We start from the raw sequence: 20359 nt of genomic DNA, 5'->3' as shown, positions 1-20359 counted from the left end.
GCTCCCTGCATGGCTGCCTTCAATGCATTGTCAATCAATTAGTGTAATGGATTAGCTGAGGTCTTGTTCTCGCCGCTCCCTTCCGTGGAGAGAGCTGGCGAGGGAGACAGATTTAATAAGGCCGGCCGCGGATGCGGCACAAACACTCCCTCAAGCTGAGAGCGAGAGCCGCTGGCGACAAAAAGATAACAAAAGTGATAAACTGGAATGCTCGCTGTTGCTTTAGTAGTCATTTGCCTCGGAGAACAAGGCAAAGTCGGCAAATTCTGCCTCCTTTTTATTCGGTTTACGTGGAAATGCGATGTTTAGAGTTGGCACCATGTCCACACGCTTGTTCTTAAAGTAAGGTGATACTCAATTATGGGTTACAAGATGGTGCTGCCCACGCAATTTTCATTGGCCCACAGTCGAAGCTTGACTACAGGTTTCATTCTATTGCACGTAAACAGAGGTTAGAGGTCAATACTTTACAACAGGTGGAAATCAAAGTAGAAAACTGTAGATTTGCTCCTTTTTTTGCATGTATAAATGGATATTAGAAAGAAAATAATCCAATGTAATTAATTGAGTGATATTGGTTTTTATTTGATTGATTGTTTTGCTATTGCTGGACAATTTCTATTTGTTCAGCAGTTTTTTTTAAATCTTATTATACCCTTGGATGATTTTCTTGCTTTTAGCCCTTCATTTTTAGACTACCATTTTTCAACGTGTAGGTGAAAACATGTTTGGCAACTGACAAAACATTTAAAAACACACGTAAACATAAAAACTTAACTTAAAATTATGAATGAGACCAACTTAACTTGATAGAAGGAAAAATAAAGAATAAATTTGCTTTGAAGGGAGGCTAGTGAAATACAGGATAGTGTATTCATGTTTTATATTTGATTCTTTTGACATTTTGCGTTTCATCACTTAAATTTCTTCCATATCTTGAGACTAAATTTCCCATAGAGGCCTTTCGTAACCCGAATATTTCGTATGTTTCACTATGAGCTTTCAAAGAAAAGCGAATGCATCTAAACGTCACATTTGCTCCTCTTTCACAAATTGTATCGCTTAAAAAAAGTCCTAACAGGACTCCCACGGGCACGTTTATCTCTAATTTCCCCATCAGAAACATCCGAGCGTCTCCAGATAATCTCTGCGGTCCATCGGTTGTTTGGGGCGGAGTCCCCTACCAGAAAGCATGCCATGGAATGTTAAACACTAATTCACCTCTGAGCTGCCGAGGCGGATCAAATGATTGTTCTATCTGGGAGCTGATTAAAACGGTCCCGGCCTTGGCCGCCTCCCCCCCCTTCTCCCGCGTTCACCTCTGACGTCCGTCGCATTCATTTCTGTATTCATGAGGCGCGGGGTGCTCGGAGGCCGTATTATAGATAATAAGGCCAGCGGGCTTCGCATTTGCTGCCACGGGTCCCGGCCGCGGCTCATTCAATTACTCCACGAGAGTTCTCAGAGGCGCAGCTGCACGACGGGGGTGAAGAGCATCATATTGAGGTCCGTGCGTGTAGGCACTCGCACGCCAACGCACGCGGATGAGGCACTGTATCCAGAGATTGCTGCGGCAGAGATTTGACCTACATTTTTAACATGGCAACCAGAAGATAGCCCTGATTGCTAACGACTAGCACGGAACAAAATGAAAATCCACAAAGTGCCAACATTATTTTGATCCAATTCTAAGGTCCATTGGTGGCTTTCTTTGGCTTGAATATTCTCCCCAAATATCTAGAAGACATTTGTCGGACGCCGACCCATGTTAGTTAATGTACTGCAAACCAAGTGACATTTCCCATATTGCACGTGGGTGTGTAATTTTTAGCTTTGGGCCAAACTAGGGCATGGTTGCTTACACAAATGAAGCAAACTTCTCGTCTGCTCGCAAGCGAACCAAGAGCACCTCTCAGATCATCTCTTTGGTCTGCCCATGGTTATCTGAGATAGGCTCCAGCACCCCCAGAGACCCTCGTGAGGATAAGCGGTTTAGAAAATGAATGATACATGAATAGTATCTTTTTGTTTTAAGCAGTGCTGATCCCACGTACTGTGTAGTGACTCTGTCTAGTTGCTGTCCATGGTGCTGAACCTGCTGATTTCAACAAGCACATTAAGCTAAAATAGATCACATTTGTGATTCTCAGTCTCATGTTTTTTTAACATTATTTCCAGTTTTGCCAGGTATTTAATGCTGTTTTTTTCCTATTCATTTAAAAAAAATCGTCAAAAGGCAATTTGAATTTTAGGAGGAAGTATTTTACACTTTGAAGCTGAAGCATCCCCCAAAGCCACAACATGTTTATTTGACCTTTTCATTTCCAATTTTCCAAACAAGGCCTCCCCAGAAAGCGAACACTCCTCATTAGACAGCCTCATTTGCTTTCCCGCATAATTGTGCCGTTTCCTTGATTATTAAATGATCACCCTAATTAGGGGAGAATAATAGGGTTAATCAGACTCTGCTCATCACACTTATTGCTCTTCCTTCAAAAATGAAAGGAAAAGATACAGCACTTGATTAATAATATCAGCCTTTTCATCAAATGGACTACACCCATAACCGCCCAGCCACCCCCCAAAATTAATATCACGTTGTAAATGGAAGGAAGGAGCCGGCCGGACACAGACAGATGAAAGATTTCACTCAAATTAATTAAGCGCTAATTATGCGGCAGGAGTTGGGAGCAATTTGCATAATGAACTCTATCAAAAGAGATCAGTGGTGGAGAGCTGTCTTTCTCTGTTGAGTTTCAATGCCGCCTTCAGATGATATGCGCAAGGCTGAACTACATTACATGAAAAGGATGGGGTGCCGAGGTTAAACCGCTTGTCCCAATGACCACTCACTATGTATTTTGGTTTCCGGATAAATTGAAGCTTTCCCTTCACTGGCATAGGACAAATTGGCCCAATGTATTTTCTTCTTACCGTATTTTCTGGACTATAAGACGCAAGATTACGTTCACGTGTCGTGTTTATTTTTGGTTTCTGATCAATTAGAAAAAAATGCAACCTATACTCCAGTGTGACTTATACTTAAATATTTGGCTTGTGTGATTTTTACTGAAAAAATATGGTAATTCTTTGGCTGCCATTGAATACTTCAGACGTCCAATCTGTTTTGGATTGGTTGTAAAATTGATTGGACGTCTGACCAATGAGTTTACATTAGATCAAGGGTGTCAGACTCGGGTTGGTTCGCGGGCCGCTTTAACGTCAACTTGATGTCACGTTTTAGATATAATATTTAGATTTTTTTTATAAATGGATTAAAAGAACTGGATTAAAGTCCCTGAATATTCATTTTTCTATAGATCTAAAACAATGTTTATTTTAGCTTTTTTAATATATTTTTAGATTTTACAAAATGATTTTTGAACTAAAAACACAGAAAAAAATTGCTTAAAAAAATTACGATTATTGATTTAAAAGGAGTAAAATCAGTAAATGTAATATACATCTATACTCTTCATTTTAATTTGATCCTAAAACAGAAAGTCGGCACTCATGATTTACTTTCCCGGGCCACACAAAATGATGCGGCGGGCCAGATTTGGCCCCCGGGCCGCCACTTTGACACATGTGCATTAGATGATGATTTCTATAGATTTCCTGGTGCTAATTTATTGACTTTTGGTTAAAAATAAAATTAGTTTTGCCCATTTTGATCCCATGCTGATACACACCATTAGCAACAACATCATTTAATTGTTATTTCACTATTTATTTTTATTGTGAATTGCTAATGAAATTCTTATTGGCTGGTCTTTGTATGTTATGCTATGTGTATACTTTTGGAGTCTTGACTTTTTCTGGTAGTTTTGCCTTGTCTTTGTTTTCAGTTGGCGGTTTTAGTTGTGTTGTTGTGATCTCTTTGGCTGAAAAAAAAAAACTTTATTAATCCACCTCCACTTTCCTAACATTGTTCAAATCATTACTTTATAAAGCAAAGTAGTCCGACTGGGCGCCATCACTAATGAATTCCCTAGTCTGGCAATAGGCAATAAGAAGAGAATCCATCTGTAAATCTGAGCTAATCATGAACAACCTGAATGGCTTCTCCAGGGAGCCTTAAAGACCTGAATCAACTCCCACCCCAATTGTTGCTCTATCATGTTATGACTGATCAGCGAATCCACTGCGGCGGTCCACGCACGCAATGTGGGGAAAGGGATTAATGGAGAAAAATCTGTCTCTCTCCATCTTCATCGCTCGTCTAATCGCCGCCGGTGTGTTGTGTACGTAGCGCACGGAGTTGAGTAGGTAGAAGTGATTTGTACCGTAGCGGCAATCATGTGCATGAAGCCTAATCAAGGTGCGCCGCTCGTCGCTGCCCTTCAAGGACCCCGATAGGAATTACAAAGACTATGATTAGTTAATCAAATGAAGAAGCCTATGTCCTTTTATTTGTGTATACACCTTTTTCTAAATGGAAATTGTATGTTGGAGGTACTTCCACAAGGGCACATCTACATGTGAATGATCCTCGTTGAGCCTCGGTAAGATGGCTCAGCTCGCCCAATCATTATCATGTTGCGGCATTGTGGAGATTTTGGGATGTGTGATGGATGTAATCACTCCGTCTGTGATGAAAAAAAAAGCCTTAGAGATGATTGTCAAGATAGTGTTATTGGATAGTGACTTGCTGCAAAAATGAATACAAATACACGATTGGGCCACTGGTTCTAAATCTTTTTGGTGGGATCTGATGTGTAAAAAGTCACATAATTCATACTGAAGTGAAATAAGAAAATAAATGTAGTGTCAGCAATAGATTCCTATGTTCCCCTTGTTACATATTTGAGAAGGAGAGATTAAATGTTTATAGAAAGGAGAAAAAATGTGTGATTATATGGAGATACCCAAATAGTAGACTGGTATAAACAAATACTGTATCTTACAAGTGCATTACGTTATATATGTAAGGCGCCAAATGGACCAATGGGTTACATAGTATATTTATTTTTTAATGATTTAAATTTTTGCGGATGTGGATGTGGATATGGATATGGATATGGATATGGATATGGATATGGATATGGATATGGATATGGATATGTGTTTTTTTTCCCGGTTTTAAGACGGCAATTTTTTACTTGTTCAGAAACTAAGCATAAATATATGTTAAAGTAACAATACTAAAATGGAGAACAAATGGCTAAATAAGCATCCATTAATATAACAGTTTTTCAGATAGCTATAGCCCACTGGTGTCAAAGTGGCAGCCCGGGGGCCACATCTGGCCCGCCACATCATTTTGTGCGGCCTGAGAAAGTAAATCATGAGTCCCGACTTTCTCTTTTAGGATCAAATTCAAAATAAAGAATATAGATGTGTATTATACTTCCTGATTTTCCATTTTTTGAATCAATAATTGCATTTTTTAATCCAAGTGCAAAAAGCATTTCATCTAAAAATAAATATCTAAAAATATTTTCTGTTTTCCACTTTAATATTGAACATAACTTTAAAAAGACGTTTTCCCCTACTAAGGAAAAAAAGCTAAAATAAACATTGTTCTAGATCTATGAAAAAAACTGAAGATTCAGGGTTTTTGATCGAGTTCTTTTAATCCGATTTTTTAAAAATATATCTAAAATGGTCTGGCCCACATGAAATCAAGTTGACGTTAATGCGGCCCGCAAACCAACCCGAGTTTGACACCCTTGCTATAGTCTTAAACCAACATAATGACAGGCTGTCAGTAGTCAAATAGAAGAAAAAATCACAAGTCTAACTTAAATTTTCATCACAAGCCCAACCAACCTCTAAAAAAAGTGTGACTTATCACCCGGAAAATAAGATTTTCACTTTTACGAGTCGTTAGACTGACTCCAATCGTATACTGTCATTGTCGCCGGGGCATAAAGGCAAATCCTAGCACACGTCCGTCTGTCACATGCTTTGTGAGCATCGTTCCTAAAGAGAAAAGAATTTCTCTCTCTTGTTTTGTCATAACTTCCTTCCAGGGCCACCAGACTTGACCTACCCACTCCCTTTAAATCCGCTCCTATTCTTTGTCCGCAACAGCCGCCCCGCGGATGGCAGGGGCCTCCCACTAAAGTACAGGGTCGCGGTCTCCCCAATCCATCTCTGTCTGCCCAACGATTGATGAGGATTTAGTGCGCGAGCCCCTGAGTTGGTGGGCTTCCATTTTGATGAGCATTAGGTGGGACCTCTTTGATTCCCGGCACATGGCGAGCAGAGGACAGACCGCGATGGGCCAGCTGCTGTGGGAAAGTGGAGTGGCTCTGGGGGGGGGGCTGGACCCAGGCAACGGGGGGTGTCGCATAGATTTTGAAGATAAAACGTGTCAAAGTGTCAAAGACCTCGGACAGAATAAAACAAAAAATCCAACGGACAGAGCGAGTCTATCTCTCGTCCCATCCATCACTGGGCTATGTTAGCGGCTATCGTGACAGTTGCCGGCTAATCGTTTTATTCTCAAACGGATAAAGGATACGACAGCGACTACTAATCGGCAACGGAAAACCAAGGGAGGATTGTGGATGTAAAAAATGTGCTCATATTTTGGCCACAACATGTTTTAGCTTCCTTTAGCATACAATTCAAATAAAAGAAACACAAAACGAGGCAAAGAGAAGTATATACAAAATATGATAAAAAGCAAAGAGCCACATTCATTTTTGCTCGGAGCCGCATGCGGCTCGAGAGCTGGGTTGAACAGGTAATCATAACTTTTTTTTTAATCCTTTGCAGCGTACGGCATTTAGCAATACATTTCGTATCATGTTTCACAGATCACAGCTTTAAGGCGGTGATTGTGAAATATCTAATGATTATCTTGTCTCAATTTGATCACAAATAATAGAAATTGGTGTCAGTAGAATAGTTTCGGAAATTAAGAGGAAATGACAAAGTCTAAGATGAGCCAAAATCAATGGAGTTAATAAATACAGCCGTACCTCTACTTATAAAATTATTTGAAAATTTCGTAAATAGAGCGGAATAGTAATTTCATACAAATGAAATTACATTTTTTTAATTATCCCTACCCTTTGTATAAATGACATCACAGATACACGTATGCAATAGAATATATTTATAAACGATATGGACCTGCAATGGTGCTCCTCGACGATATGCTGGCATCCAGAATGAGAATCAGATACATGCGGTCGCATTGTGTCACACGTTCTTGAATAGAAGGTCAATCGGCGACCTCGTTTGCCACGACATGAGATAAAAGGAGGCAAACCCATCTGTCTCACGTAGTACGGCGAAATGATATGCAAAGGTTATGGTCTGGATCATCTGAGGCCATTTCTGCTCACAGCAAAACACTTAGTGATCAGTAACAAGAACATCCAGAGGTGGTCCTGGCTAATTTTCCTCCCATGGTCGGAAAAGTCAAAATACATACATTTAAACGAGTGCCTTTTCAATTTTTTTTAGTAATTTCACCACTTTTAAAGTGGAAAAAACTGAATATTATTTAAAAGATTCTTATACTGTTGCTTATCAATGAGAGGATGCATTCCAGAAGAGTCTACTGCAAAAAATGAAGATTAAAGCAGTTCTAAATGTAATATCTCAGTTCTGTCAACAGCGATTTCCATATTTTAGCTCACAGGTTGGCAAAGAGCCAGATGCACCCATCAAAAGAGCCACATGTGGCTCCCGAGCCATAGGTTCCCTACCCCTGCCCTAATAGATCGCACCCTGGGCGGTCACTCACATTGCCCATAGCAAAAAGCGGCCCTGGGTCCCAATATTCCAGCGAAGCTATTTGCAGGCTCAGGAATCTTCCTGCTCGTCCATGACTGAACTCTTCTGTGTGGATATGAAATTACTGGAAATGATCCAAACATTTTGGTTATCAGTATATCATTCATTATTGTTGACTTGGATCTTTCCACACACATCTGCTGGGGAGGGAAACATTGCACTGACACGCAGACCTGCCGTCTTTGTTTGAACGGGAGTTAATGGTTAAACGGGAGTGTGTGCATTAGTGCACGGTGGAACCGGTTGGATTCCATGAAATGATTAGACATCCCAGTGTGTAACTTTTAACCACTGAATCCACACTACGTATTGAATTGCTAAAATGTAAGAATAATAAACACTATAGTGATACCATAATTTAGAATATTAGTTTTACAATAAATTCTCATCACTTGCTCTGATGTCCAACTTCTTTAAAAGATAACTTCCCAGAAAAAAAGGTTGCATTTTTTAGGAGGGCTATTTTACCAATCAGGAATCCAGAACAAAGATATGTTAAAGTAACAGTAATAAAATGGAGAACAGGCTAAATGGGCATTTGTGATCATAATATTTTTTCTGATACTTAAAACCTCAAAACAACAACTACAACTACATACTAAAAGGGTGCTAGTCAGATTGAAAAAAACATGTACAGAAGTTGCTCTTAAGTATTAGCTCCAGGCTAGGCCAAATTATGAAAAGCCTGCGACTTATAGTCCGTACAATACAGCACTGTGGGTAATTCTGGGTCTTCAAGTTTCCTTCAAATCTTCTGTACTTTTTTTGCAGTTCTTGATGTGAAATGGGTCTTAAATTGTATATGTTACGTTCTTTTAAACGTCTCAAAAAGTGTTGATTTTAGCTTGTTGGAACCTGTTGACACCCTGTTAATGTCCATTCCACTAAAAGAAACGCTATCTCGTGCTACGTGGAAACAAATCTGTGAATTCCCTTAACGAGCTCGTCAACCCGTATACCTTTTTATTTTTCACTCTGGCAAGAAAGAAGGTTTTGAAAGGCTCTTTCACGTTGCGTATTCATGCAGGCCGGCACATTGTCAGTGACAGGAAGTTGTGTCGGCCAGGTGAATGCGTGGCCAGGAACCTGATCTGCTGTTGACAGAACAGGGACAGGTGCACCGACCAAACTAATCCATACATGCACGCTTGACTCAGGTCGTCCATTAAGGTAGATTGCTTCAAAGCTTTAAAAGACCACTCTCTGCACTTTACCTTTACTGTTGCCACGATACCAAATTGTGGTAATTTCACATGGAATGTTCAACGTTCGTTTCGTTGACGCTGCTAGCATTTTGTCCCCAATTCATCTCAGTCCAAAGTTAGCAATAAATTCATCCATGTTCGTTAACTTGAAAACGGCCGTTCAATTTGATTCGAGTCGTTGTTAGCAAACCAACTCCTGCGCGGCCTGATAAAAGTTTACGGGCAGAGTGCTGACATCTGATTGGCCGAGAGGTCGACCTCACCTGTTATCCACAGCCCAGTGGATGGTAAACAGGCTCGGTCGGACCTGCGGGGGAGAAGGAGCCCATCTGGTGGTCCGCATTAACAGCCGCCTCTTTAACAATAGCTTCCAGGAAAAGGAGAAGGGTACAACAGGTCGTATCAGCCAATAAAAGTAGGCTATGCATGACATTTAGCGCCTGATGTCCGACTTAGCGGGGACAAGGTTACCTAGTGGCCGTGTCGGCCGCGGGCAATAAAACCGAAAGCAATCTGGCCTGGCTTGGAGTAAAAACACCTTGTTGCTCTCGTAATTTATAATATGCGTGTGGACCGCACACGTTTACACAATAATGCAAACGGACATCCTACTTCTTTCATTTCCCCTGTTTTAATCAAGAGGAATGTTTGGAAAAAAATCCAAAATTAAATGGGTGTATAAAAGTTAACTGGGGGTGAAAACTGGGACAATGGTCACTAGAGTGGACTGTTTTTAAAAAAATGCCAATAAAAATAATGCTATTTTGGGTAATTAAAACAACACTTCAATGTTAGCAATTATGTTAGATGCTGTTTTAATATGTACACAAGTTTTAATATGATTTTAATGGAATTGTTAATTTATAAATTTGTGATGTTGATAAAAACTAAAATAATTACAATAAATAATTACTCGGTGGATGAGTGGTTAGGTGGGTCCTCACTATGTGGAGTTTGAATGTTCTCCCCGGGCTTACGTGGGTTTTTTCGTGGTACTCCAGTTTCCTCCCCCATCCCAAAAACATGCACGGTATGCTGGTTGAACACTCTAAATTGCCTGTAGCTGTGATTGGTTGTCTCCTTTTTCCAGATGATTGGCTGGCCACCCATTCCCCCACCTAGTTGGCTGAAATAGGCTCCAGCACCCCCCTTACAACCCTTGTCAGGAGAAGTGGTTAAGATGAATGAATGAATATAAACAGTCTGGTTACAGCCCTGAGTAAGTAGAAGTTTTATTTTATTTGTATTTATCTTACTGCATTCCATTGATTGCTCTGAATGCTCAACTTTCAGTACCATTGACAGCGCTTGACGTCGAATTCTCCCGGCCCAGTCCAAATGGTTGGACATCTAGTGCCGTCAATGGCAGGAGCCAATGAAAAAAAAGAAACTGAATTTGTGCATGAAAGGGTTAAACTGCAAATGGGGGAGGGGTGGGGTCCCCATAGTGGTCGTAAATTGACTCAACAGTGCCACCCCGTGTTCAGAACCTCTGAAAGAGTGACTAAAAAGGAAATATATACTGTGAATAAACAGAAATTAATCATCAATAAATATTTTGCTGACATCTATTTCAACACTGCCTCAAAAGGCAACAATTCAACATGTCGTTAAACAAGTTTATTACCCACTAACCATTTTTCTCTTTCTTTTGGCCTACTATTGCAGCAATCTAGCATGTCTCAGAAAGAGACGTAAAGAAGACAAATGGGTGGTGGGGGCTTTGTGTGGGGGGGTGCTTGAGACAAAACAGTAGAAATGGTGGGGTGGAGTTTGAATAGCAAGCAGTGGGCTCTCTACAGCTGCTGGCACTAATGAGCATAATTACCACAGTAATAACATTAGCCTATCTGAGGGAATGGAGGAGAAGCACAAGTGCTTGTATTGATGTGCACGTGTGCTGTGTGTGTGTGTGCGTGTGCGTGTGTGTGTGTGTAGGTGTGTGTCAGTAGCCGCTGACCATCCCATCTTGCTTGCAGCCTTTCCCTCAATCTCAATATCTCTTTGTTAGCCCACAATAATTGTATTTGGGCCTCATATCCGCCGTATCAGATTGGAGTTTGTACAAGGTAATTAGCAGAGGAAGGGAAGCCTCCACACCAGGAGGACAAATGCCCCCATGACATCATTGCGTGCATGTGTGTGTGTATGCGTGGGGTGGTCATCCCATCCCCACTAACCCCCACCATCTTGTCTCCCTCCGATTCATCTTTCATGTCATTAAGTATCGGAAGAAGCGGTGGAAAGGGCAGAAGGGCAGCAGCCAGTGAAAGTTGATGACATTGAAAGGCTGCAGAGTCTGGATTAAGAGTGATGAAGAGAACAAGGGGCTTGAAAGTGATTTGAGATAAAATGGAGAGCCGTGTTGTCGCCGCAGGCCCGTAATCTCCAATCAGCTTTGACTAACAGACGAGCACGGGGGGAAAGTTCTTGGCGTTAATGCAGCTCGCCTTTCAGTGGGAGTTGCTACATCCTGCTGGGAGTCGGGGGGATGAGGACAGGATTAACTGGCACTCTGGTGGAGAGAGATGAAGACAATCAGATGGGGACCCTTCGGACGGTCACACCCTCGCTCCTACCATCCCTTACTTGCATCCGTGAGCACCATTTTCTTTTAAAGGTGACTCTCCCTCCAATTAATAGACTGCACGGTGAAGACAGAAACATTTCATTGGACACCACTGGCCAAAAAGTTGCCCCGATAGGTTTAGATTTATATAGTAGAATCCAAAGATATTATTCTATTACCGTATTTTACAGAATATAAGTCGCACTTTTTTCATAGTTTGGCCCTAACCCTTATGTCTTATTTTGGTCCTCTTGTGTTTATTTCAAGCTATAGTTATCCAAGAAACTGTTAAATTACATCAACAGGCGCTTATTTTGTCTGTTGCTCTCTATTTTACTTTAACGTATAATTTTTGTTCCTTATTTTTTTTATCAATTAGAAAACTACCACTGGCTGTAAACTGTGTGCACACGCCATCTACTGGCCTACTTGCAACCTACAAGCAGCACAGGACCATAAACCCATGTTGTGCACACATACCCTCTTCCATCTAACTCGTAACCTAGCAACATCAGCATCAATATACCCCCAAATTAATCACACCTGATACAAAATAATCACTAATTGTCTAGATAAACACATTCACATATTTCATGAAATAAGTTGCAATGAACTATCAGTCACAAAATCTAGCCAGACTAATGAAATAAAAAGGGTGATGTGTAGTGAGAACAAAAATGGGTGTGCTTCCTAAAAAACGACATAGTATAGTAAGGCTTTTTTCCTAAAAAACGACATAGTATAGTAAGGTTTTTTTCCTAAAAAACGACATAGTGTATATAGTAAGGCTTTTTTTCTTTTAAAAAAAAACGACATAGTATAGTAAGGCTTTTTTTCTTAAAATACGACATAGTATATAGTAAGGCTTTTTAATTTGTAAAAAATGACCATGTATAGTAAGGCTTTTTTCTTTAAAAAATGACCATGTATAGTAAGGCTTTTTATTTTTTAAAAATGACCATGCAAAGTAAGGCTTTTTATATATATAAAAAAAACGAACACACACTTTTACAGCATCAAGACTACAAAAATGGCGACTATAGTTCGTCATCTTCCAAACATGGTCATTGAGTCGGGAGGACAAATCACCTCCTATGGGCGTGGTTACGCCCATTGGTGACGCAGGTGCTTAAATTATGCACCTGCGCAGCATCGCGCCCTTTGGCGCAGTCATTTCAATGCCGTCGGTCGAACGACTAGCACCCAAACGAGGTAAGCCCTAGACTAGAGCAATTTACTGGCCTATGTGCATTTTTAACACCCTACCGGGAGATTTTTTTAGGAATCAATTGAGCCAAAACGCCAACAAATATGTTAGTTTATTGCCAGGTCGAACACACCGCCGACATTTGAAGAATGGGCTCCTTGGCATGTCACTAGCTAGCTTAGCATTAGCCTCACGACATTTGACTTCAAAAGTATTTTGTCCGTATTCTCTCCATTATTGAGTCGTGGGGGAAGACTTCATTTTATCAAACAAAGCCGAGATATCAACGGTCAGTTTGCCAGGTGAAGGTGTGTTGAATGTAATGATAGTTTTCACTGTGATTGCTAAACGCCCTTTTCAAATTTGTAATTCTGTTTTAAAACAAAAATCATTTATACAAAAATTGTCAAGCCGACTTTATCCTAGCTTTTAACATCAGTCTGTATATTGAATCGCTTTGTCTGGAAAGGGGAAATTAGCACCGAGCACTCTAACTTATTTTAATTCTTTATCTTGATCATTTACTTGAAGATTTCTCTTTCCTGTAATAATTGTTTGCACTTCCCAAATAGCTTGGTTCAATCAAGATGCAGCTATTCCCGTGTGTCCAGAACCATGCACACCCTTGAGGGGAGAGGAGACTGGGCCAAGGTATCAAGGTAATACTAATGACCAAAAAAAACCACCTAAACACATCTGTTGAATCTCCAGTCTCTGTACAGTGGGACCTTGTCATACGACCGCTCGTCATACAAAATGCTCGTCTTACGGGGGAAATTTCGATCGAATAATTCGCCCATGATGCGACCAAGCCACGAGCTCATTTCCGGAACGGATAAAGCTCGTATCTCGAGGTACCACTGTATATGATAACTTTTGCTCTTTGTTTTTGCACGCACCAGGTCCATGGTGATGACCAGGTGATCTTCCCAGGTTGCCCACTTGAAGATGATGCATCGTCTCTGAACTCTGCTCTGAGGTTAATACCGTATTTTCACGCCTATTTGGCGCATCGTTTCTTACGCCGCAGTGTCAGTAACGAGTGCTATTTCTGTATTTTAGACACACAAAGCACGCACTATTTCGTCAGACGCATATATTTCATATGGACTAAGATCGAAATGCGATAGCAGCTTATTTCCGGGTGATATTGTAATGTGTCAAAACATTCCAATCTCACATTATTTTATTGACTAAAGTTGCAATTTACTAACCCCCCTCTTATTTTATAGGTGATGTCCCGATCCCTAAGGCGAGGAGGATTTCTTTTTTTTTTTTCAATCAGAAATTTCAATAAAAGAGATTTGAGTGTCATTTGTCTTTGTTAAAACACTTGGAGAAAAAAGACCCAAGACCCTCAATGGTCTTTTTTCTCGTTTTTTTTTTGGTGTTTATTCTAAGTGTTACTTTTGTCTACAGGTGGAGTACAACAATCAATGTGAACCTAAGTGTGCAAATGTATTTCTTTGAATAAAAATTATAAAATGTCATGTTGCTTGCATTCCTTTGCTAGTTCTATGAAGAAAAATACATGAGTATATTTCAAGGGTTTTATTTTCCCACAAAATAAGGGAATTGACAAGTATTTAAAGATGAGGTGGTGTTTCCATTGATGAATCTCTTGGCACTGGATGGAATTCTGGGGAGAAAAAAAAAGAGGGTCAAAGCACAATAGACTAAGTCCAACATCAAAAAAAATGGGCCAGTTAGGTCAAAAGATTTGACCAAAAAACACTAAGTTAAGTTTTACCAACATCAGAAGGACCCATCTCTCTTTTCAGATGTGGTGAGAGATATGGAAAACATACTGGATAGGGGCCCTCAAGATGTTGGTGTCAAAGGCTGTGCCACACTCCAGTCACCTTTCTTTAGCGTTGATTTGGTACACTTGGGTGGACCTTGAAGAGAAGCAAAATAGAGTATTTTTAGTACACATGACATGAAAATAATAAATCAAATAACCTGGAAAAACAGGTCTTACGTCATACACGACTTCTTTGGTCTTGTAGATTTGGACAGCTTCCACCATCTCCGTGGCTTTAAACCTCTGCAAAACACCACAGCATGATTATGTCATTGCTTATTGAACCATTTTGATGCACAAATGACTCCCATTCAATCAAAAAAATAAAATACGTCTCACAAAGCTCTTAGACGGAGGAAAAATGGTTGTTTAAACGATTCAAAAATGACCCCTGCGCTACGGTTGAATGAATGTTTCGCTTAGGTTTTGTCAAAACCACAATTAAAAATCAAAAGGTCCAAGCCCTGAAGTCTTCCTTTAGGAAAGGGAAGGGCAAAGGTGTATACGTATTCTAGAAGTGTACTGTTTATTCCTTACACCTCCACTTGATGGCACTAGTGTGAGTGTGAGTTACCCACACAGGATCTTGCTATTAAAAAAAAAATCAACGCCAACCCAGTTAAAGTGTCTTCATTCAAAATTGGTGTATCATGATGCTAAACAAGCTAATTTGGAAAGCCGTAAACACTGGTCGCTGATATCTAAACATTACTGTGACAACAATATTTCCCGAATACGGGATGAATAAAGTTATCCAATCCAATTACACGGGTAGAGGAATTAGAAGCTATTAAAAAAAGACTCACTTTGCCAACAAACTGCTCCTTTTTGGCCGTTATGGCCACATTCTTGATGTTTCCCAGCAGTCTGTCCTCGTTGAGGGACTGAAACACACAATGGAAGGGTTTCTTTTTAAACATTAAGAGCAATAGGTGACGCAATGTAGCTAACTTGCTAGCAAACATTTGGGGATGAATAAAGTTATCCAATCCAATTACACGGGTAGAGGAATAAGAAGCTATTAAAAAAAGACTCACTTTGCCGACAAACTGCTCCTTTTTGGCCGTTATGGCCACATTCTTGATGTTTCCCAGCAGTCTGTCCTCGTTGAGGGACTGAAACACACAATGGAAGGGTTTCTTGTTAAACATTAAGAGCAATAGGTGACGCAATGTAGCCAACTTGCTAGCAAACATTTGTGTTTGCATCCACGTCGGGGCTACATCACGCCAATGAAGCACGTTCCCGTCAAAAAGCACTCTTGAAATGAGAACTGGGGCTACGAAATCCCCAAAAGACAAAGTACCGAGCGCGCTGCATTGTCCTGGAAGAAGTTTGTCGGGTCTTTCTTCGGGAAATCGTCAATTCTGAGCAGCTCAGCAGTCCAACGCGCCCAGCCTCCGGCTCATCCGCCATTTTGAAAAATGGCGGCGTGGCGGCGGGTCTTTTGAACTCTGACCACAGCCACGCCTCGGCCACGCCTATTACACATAGACACAAAAAAAAAGAGATCGTTTTCATCATAGAGTGCATTAGTCAGGGGTCTGGGGCTGCAAATACTTTTAGGTTGGGCATTAATACTTCAAAACAAATACATTGTTTTCATAATAACGTACTGTAAATACTACGACTCGTACGGTGTTTGTAAGGTTTTTTGGGGGGTTGTAAGGGGAATCATAATCATTTATAAGGGCAGTTATCGGCAGAGGTTGACAGGTATGTATTCACAAGTGTATACGCCTATACAGAGACCTCTGTGTATTTACAATCACCTTTCTGTATGAATGGGCGAAAGGGCGTGGCTTTGCCGCGTGTGATCTGACGTAGGACCTACTAGCACCTATCTGAGAGAAGACAGTTAAGTGCGTCTGTGTCTCAGTCACGTTTTCAAAATAAAACGTTTTAAAATAATGTATGGAGAACTTTTCATGATCATTAAATAAGTTAACATAAAATATTCAAATAAATATAAACTTTTATATTTGTTTTCCAAGAGTGTGAGTTTTTTCACCCTGTTGTCGTGGTTTACAAAGACTTTTTGTTTTACTTTGAAAGTTTTTAAAAAGCAAATTACAATTCAGTGGTCAACTTTACTCCAGTCCATTTTGTCAGGAAGTGCGATCGTCCGTAAAAGAGCGACACATTACAGATTAAACTCTATACTTTACACCTCAAATCACGACCAACGGGCTATTATCCAAGTAAGTATTCCCACTAGAAAATTTGCTTCATTTCATTTGATTTGCCGAATAAATTGTGTGCCAAATCCCAATGTTTTTCTGCTGGTGATAATTATCTACTTTTTTTAAAGTATAAAATTAGGGGAATCGAGGAAATTAAAAATATATATATACACACTGTAATGCCTAAACCTAAAATAATATACAGAAAAGTAAGATTTTACGACACAAATTTTGCCCTTTAAATTAAATTTAGGTAAATGTAATGTTCGTTCATTCTGTAATCTTACCTAGTGCGTATCCAGGGCCGTGACAACCGTTTAGGTGTCCAAAAGTGAAAAGTCTACATGCCCCCCCCCCACCCCCACCCCCCAAATATCTATATTTGCAGATAAATAGTGTGTTTACTGACATGACTGAGCCAAGTGTGCTCGTTCAACATACTGTACATCCTGGTTACCCGGAGCAGTTTGTGGATATAATATCCTAATGATAATTTGCAGAGAATGGCAGGGAAGGTGCTAGTCACAGGTGGTGCAGGCTACATTGGGAGTCACTGTGTGCTGGAGCTAATTGAAGCAGGGTATCAGCCGGTTGTGGTTGATAATTTCAGCAATGCCGTGAAAGGTAAGTTGCAATTAGTTGGTGTGTGTGTGTATTTTTTTTGGGCCACGTTAATGTCGTGTGTTCACAACGCATCGTGGATGGAGGAGAAGGGGGCATGCCGGAAAGTATACTTCGGATCGAGAAGTTACTGGACACCAAGATTGAGTTTCATGAACTCGACCTTCTGGACAAAGCTGCCCTGGATGGAATTTTCAAAAAGGTCTGTAAACTTAACTTTTTTGTGTTTCAAGCAATTTTGTTGCATTCCATTCTGGATACCATTTAACGTGAGACTGCCAAATTGGAATTCACAGCATTCTTTCTTGGCGGTGATGCACTTTGCTGGCCTGAAGGCTGTCGGAGAGTCCTTGCAGCAGCCTTTGCGCTACTACAGGGTCAACCTTTCTGCCTCCATGAACCTTCTTGAGGTCAGTTCCACCTAGCTAAATCCACACTCCGATTTGTGGTTACTAATAGTCTGTTAATCTAGCATCGCCTGGCCTTATAAAGTCAACTAAACCCTGTCTGGTCACCTGAACTGTCTGTCCACCTGTGATATGACCATGTGAAACCACATCTCCTCCAGGTGATGCAGACTCATGGAGTGCACAATTTGGTCTTCAGCAGCTCGGCCACGGTTTACGGAGAACCGCATCGTCTCCCCATCGACGAGGAGCACCCGGTCGGCAACTGTACCAACCCTTATGGCAAGACCAAGTACTTCATAGAAGAGATGATCAGGGACCACTGCATCGCAGAGAAGGTGTCGACCTGGACGGTGCTCTTTTATGGACAATTTTTGCTCATATTTTGCTGTGTCTACCACGCGAGCAGAATTGGAACGTGGTGTTGCTGCGATATTTCAACCCCATCGGTGCTCATTCTTCCGGCCTCATTGGAGAGGACCCTCAGGGCATCCCCAATAATTTACTGCCATATGTCGCCCAGGTACGTGTGGTTTTTTATTTTTTTTAATTAATTGCAGAAGATAACTTTGCATCTTTTCCTGTCTAGGTGGCTGTCGGAAGAAGGGAGTGTCTTAGTGTATTTGGAGATGACTATGACACAGTTGATGGGACAGGTATGATCATTTAATTGGTTTCTATTTTAAGACATTTTAACATCTTGACCATTTTTTTTATAAGAGGAGAAAACAAATTTGTGTGTGTGTTCTTGCTGGTCGAGATATAGCAAAGCACGTGATATTTTCTTCTACTAGTTGTTGTTATTGGTCTAAAAAGGCTGACCTATGAGTGGCAACATGGCGGCACGGCAGGGCAGGATATTCAGGTTGCCAGAAAATGCAAAAAAATAACTAGTAGTTCTAGTCAAAGAAAGAAAGTAGGCTATCTAGTGGCTGCAAACTCTTCACCTTGTCATTTTTGCTGTTAAATTGCTAGGTGGGTTTTGAATTGGCTACCTTTTACTTCACAATTACAGAGTTTGGAACGTCAAAATAACCATTCTGACAGTTGAATTCCAATTCAGACTTATTGAATCTAATAAGCAACACATTTTTCTTCCAAGGTGTGCGAGATTATATTCATGTTGTTGACTTGGCAAAGGGACACATAGCTGCACTGAAGAAACTGAAGGAAAACTGCGGGTGCAAGGTAACCAAACAGGACACATAGGGTATATAATATAATGGAATAATGCTTAATGATAATTTTTAGCAAAGAGCAGCCATCTTGGCTGACATTAATTTGAACTTTAGAACAGCCGTTTTGGCTCCAGAATGATATCTATCCAACGACCTTTCCTTTTGTCATGTGACTTGAATAAATGGGAGTGGCCAATGTTCCTTACCACGAGGAATGGTGGTGAGGTCTCTTTAAAAAGATCATTCTTCTCTGGGGAGTTTTTCCATTGTTAGTTTAAACAAGTTTGGCTAACCCTGACAACCCGTAATATATCTGTGTTTAACTATGTATATCAATGAAATATGGAAACACGTTTTTTTTATTGTTTGTGTACAGTGAAGGTCAATTTGATGTAAAATATTGTATGAGAAAGTAAATGATGTGAAAGACTGCATAAATAAAAGGTTTTTTTCCGTTGTAGATTTACAATTTGGGGACAGGAACAGGGTATTCTGTTCTCCAGATGGTCAATTCCATGAGAAAGGCATCCGGGAAGGAAGTGAGTCACAGAGGAAGTGCTTCCTCTTCAAAATAAAGTCATCCTATGAGTGAAATTTGAGACCGGGATCGAATGACATTTTTAGAGAGTTGAAAGTGCCATCTTCTTTTCGAGCAGATTCCCTACAAGATTGCTCCACGTCGAGGAGGAGATGCCGCAAGCTGTTACGCCGACCCCAACCTGGCTGAGAAGGAACTCGGTTGGAAGGCGGAATTTGCGCTGGAAAGAATGTGTAATTTTCCCCACCACTGTAATCTTAAAAGTCCACATTGGAAAAGTATAGCATGCCAAGCTGATATGGTGTGTCCATTTGCGTGTAGGTGAGGATCTCTGGCGTTGGCAGTCCATGAACCCAAGCGGATTTTCCAAAGCGACCTCCTCCTGACACTATTCCAGTTTTTCAAAACTGTTAAACCAAAGGGCCAAAGCAAAGAGCGTATTTTTTTTCACATCATGTTTAAATAATATACTTGGGAAGCAGGACTGTTTAGTGCTTGATATTTTTTAATCGTTGGAGAGGCAACCTCAGAATTTGAGTACTGTATTTAAAATGAAAACTAGTAGAATGCAATTATATTTTTTAATTATCATGAAACACGAGCTGTCGATGTGCCTGTGTGAATAAATACACATTCAAATGGATGTATATATATTTGTTATATATACTCTCCTAACTTTCATTTTTTAAACTGTGCCCTTATCAGCATCTAGTTGAAAATTATTTTTCATAATCATCAATGTCTGCACTTCTGGTATGATGTACTGTATATTAATATATCCCATGCCTACTCATCTCCAAAACTTGACCATGACAATAATAATAATAATAAAGTACCTTTCTTTGATCGAAAGCCTGGTTTCACATTTTTTGTCATGTAGTTCATTGATAAA

At 40.3% G+C, this 20359-nt stretch overlaps 1 protein-coding gene and 2 long non-coding RNA genes across 6 annotated transcripts; 2 read left to right on the top strand and 1 right to left on the bottom strand.

Moving 5' to 3' along the window:
• The first annotated feature begins 12327 nt into the window (after positions 1–12327).
• LOC144090039 (uncharacterized) lies at positions 12328–13850 on the top strand. The gene is made up of 3 exons (XR_013305265.1): positions 12328–12741; positions 13309–13395; positions 13657–13850. It is a non-coding gene; the product is annotated as an uncharacterized LOC144090039 (long non-coding RNA).
• A 467-nt stretch (positions 13851–14317) lies between these two features.
• LOC144090043 (uncharacterized) lies at positions 14318–16045 on the bottom strand. Of its 2 annotated transcripts, XR_013305268.1 has the most exons (5): positions 15847–16045; positions 15578–15655; positions 15347–15424; positions 14487–14783; positions 14318–14375 (listed from the first exon to the last, which is right to left on the bottom strand). It is a non-coding gene; the product is annotated as an uncharacterized LOC144090043 (long non-coding RNA). The 2 variants fall into 2 exon arrangements; XR_013305267.1 differs by lacking the exon at positions 15347–15424.
• A 594-nt stretch (positions 16046–16639) lies between these two features.
• On the top strand, positions 16640–20319 carry gale (UDP-galactose-4-epimerase). Of its 3 annotated transcripts, none has more exons than XM_077621451.1 (11): positions 16640–16741; positions 17224–17347; positions 17434–17546; positions 17641–17754; positions 17913–18089; positions 18161–18274; positions 18341–18407; positions 18854–18939; positions 19391–19468; positions 19586–19700; positions 19789–20319. In XM_077621451.1, exons 2-11 carry the CDS (start codon positions 17227–17229, stop codon positions 19851–19853), a joined length of 1050 nt encoding a protein of 349 aa, XP_077477577.1. In that variant the 5' UTR covers positions 16640–16741; positions 17224–17226; the 3' UTR covers positions 19854–20319. The 3 variants fall into 3 exon arrangements, with proteins under 3 accessions (XP_077477577.1, XP_077477576.1, XP_077477574.1); XM_077621450.1 differs by having other exon boundaries at positions 17431–17546; XM_077621448.1 differs by having other exon boundaries at positions 17425–17546.
• The last annotated feature ends 40 nt before the right edge of the window (positions 20320–20359 follow it).

The sequence above is a fragment of the Stigmatopora argus genome, chromosome 15 (genome assembly GCF_051989625.1).
Source record: "Stigmatopora argus isolate UIUO_Sarg chromosome 15, RoL_Sarg_1.0, whole genome shotgun sequence".
Taxonomy (NCBI): domain Eukaryota; kingdom Metazoa; phylum Chordata; class Actinopteri; order Syngnathiformes; family Syngnathidae; genus Stigmatopora; species Stigmatopora argus.
The sequence above is the reverse complement of the archived record's forward strand: the minus strand, read 5'-3'. Positions and strand labels throughout refer to the sequence as shown.

Bases quoted from the DNA above. Each gene is read 5' to 3' on its own strand.
- gale (XM_077621448.1), top strand. From the start codon at position 17,227: ATGGCAGGGAAGGTGCTAGTCACAGGTGGTGCAGGCTACATTGGGAGT. The intron at 17,547-17,640 runs GTCTGTAAACTT...TGGAATTCACAG, and splicing joins TGGATGGAATTTTCAAAAAG to CATTCTTTCTTGGCGGTGAT. The intron at 17,755-17,912 runs GTCAGTTCCACC...CATCTCCTCCAG, and splicing joins CCTCCATGAACCTTCTTGAG to GTGATGCAGACTCATGGAGT.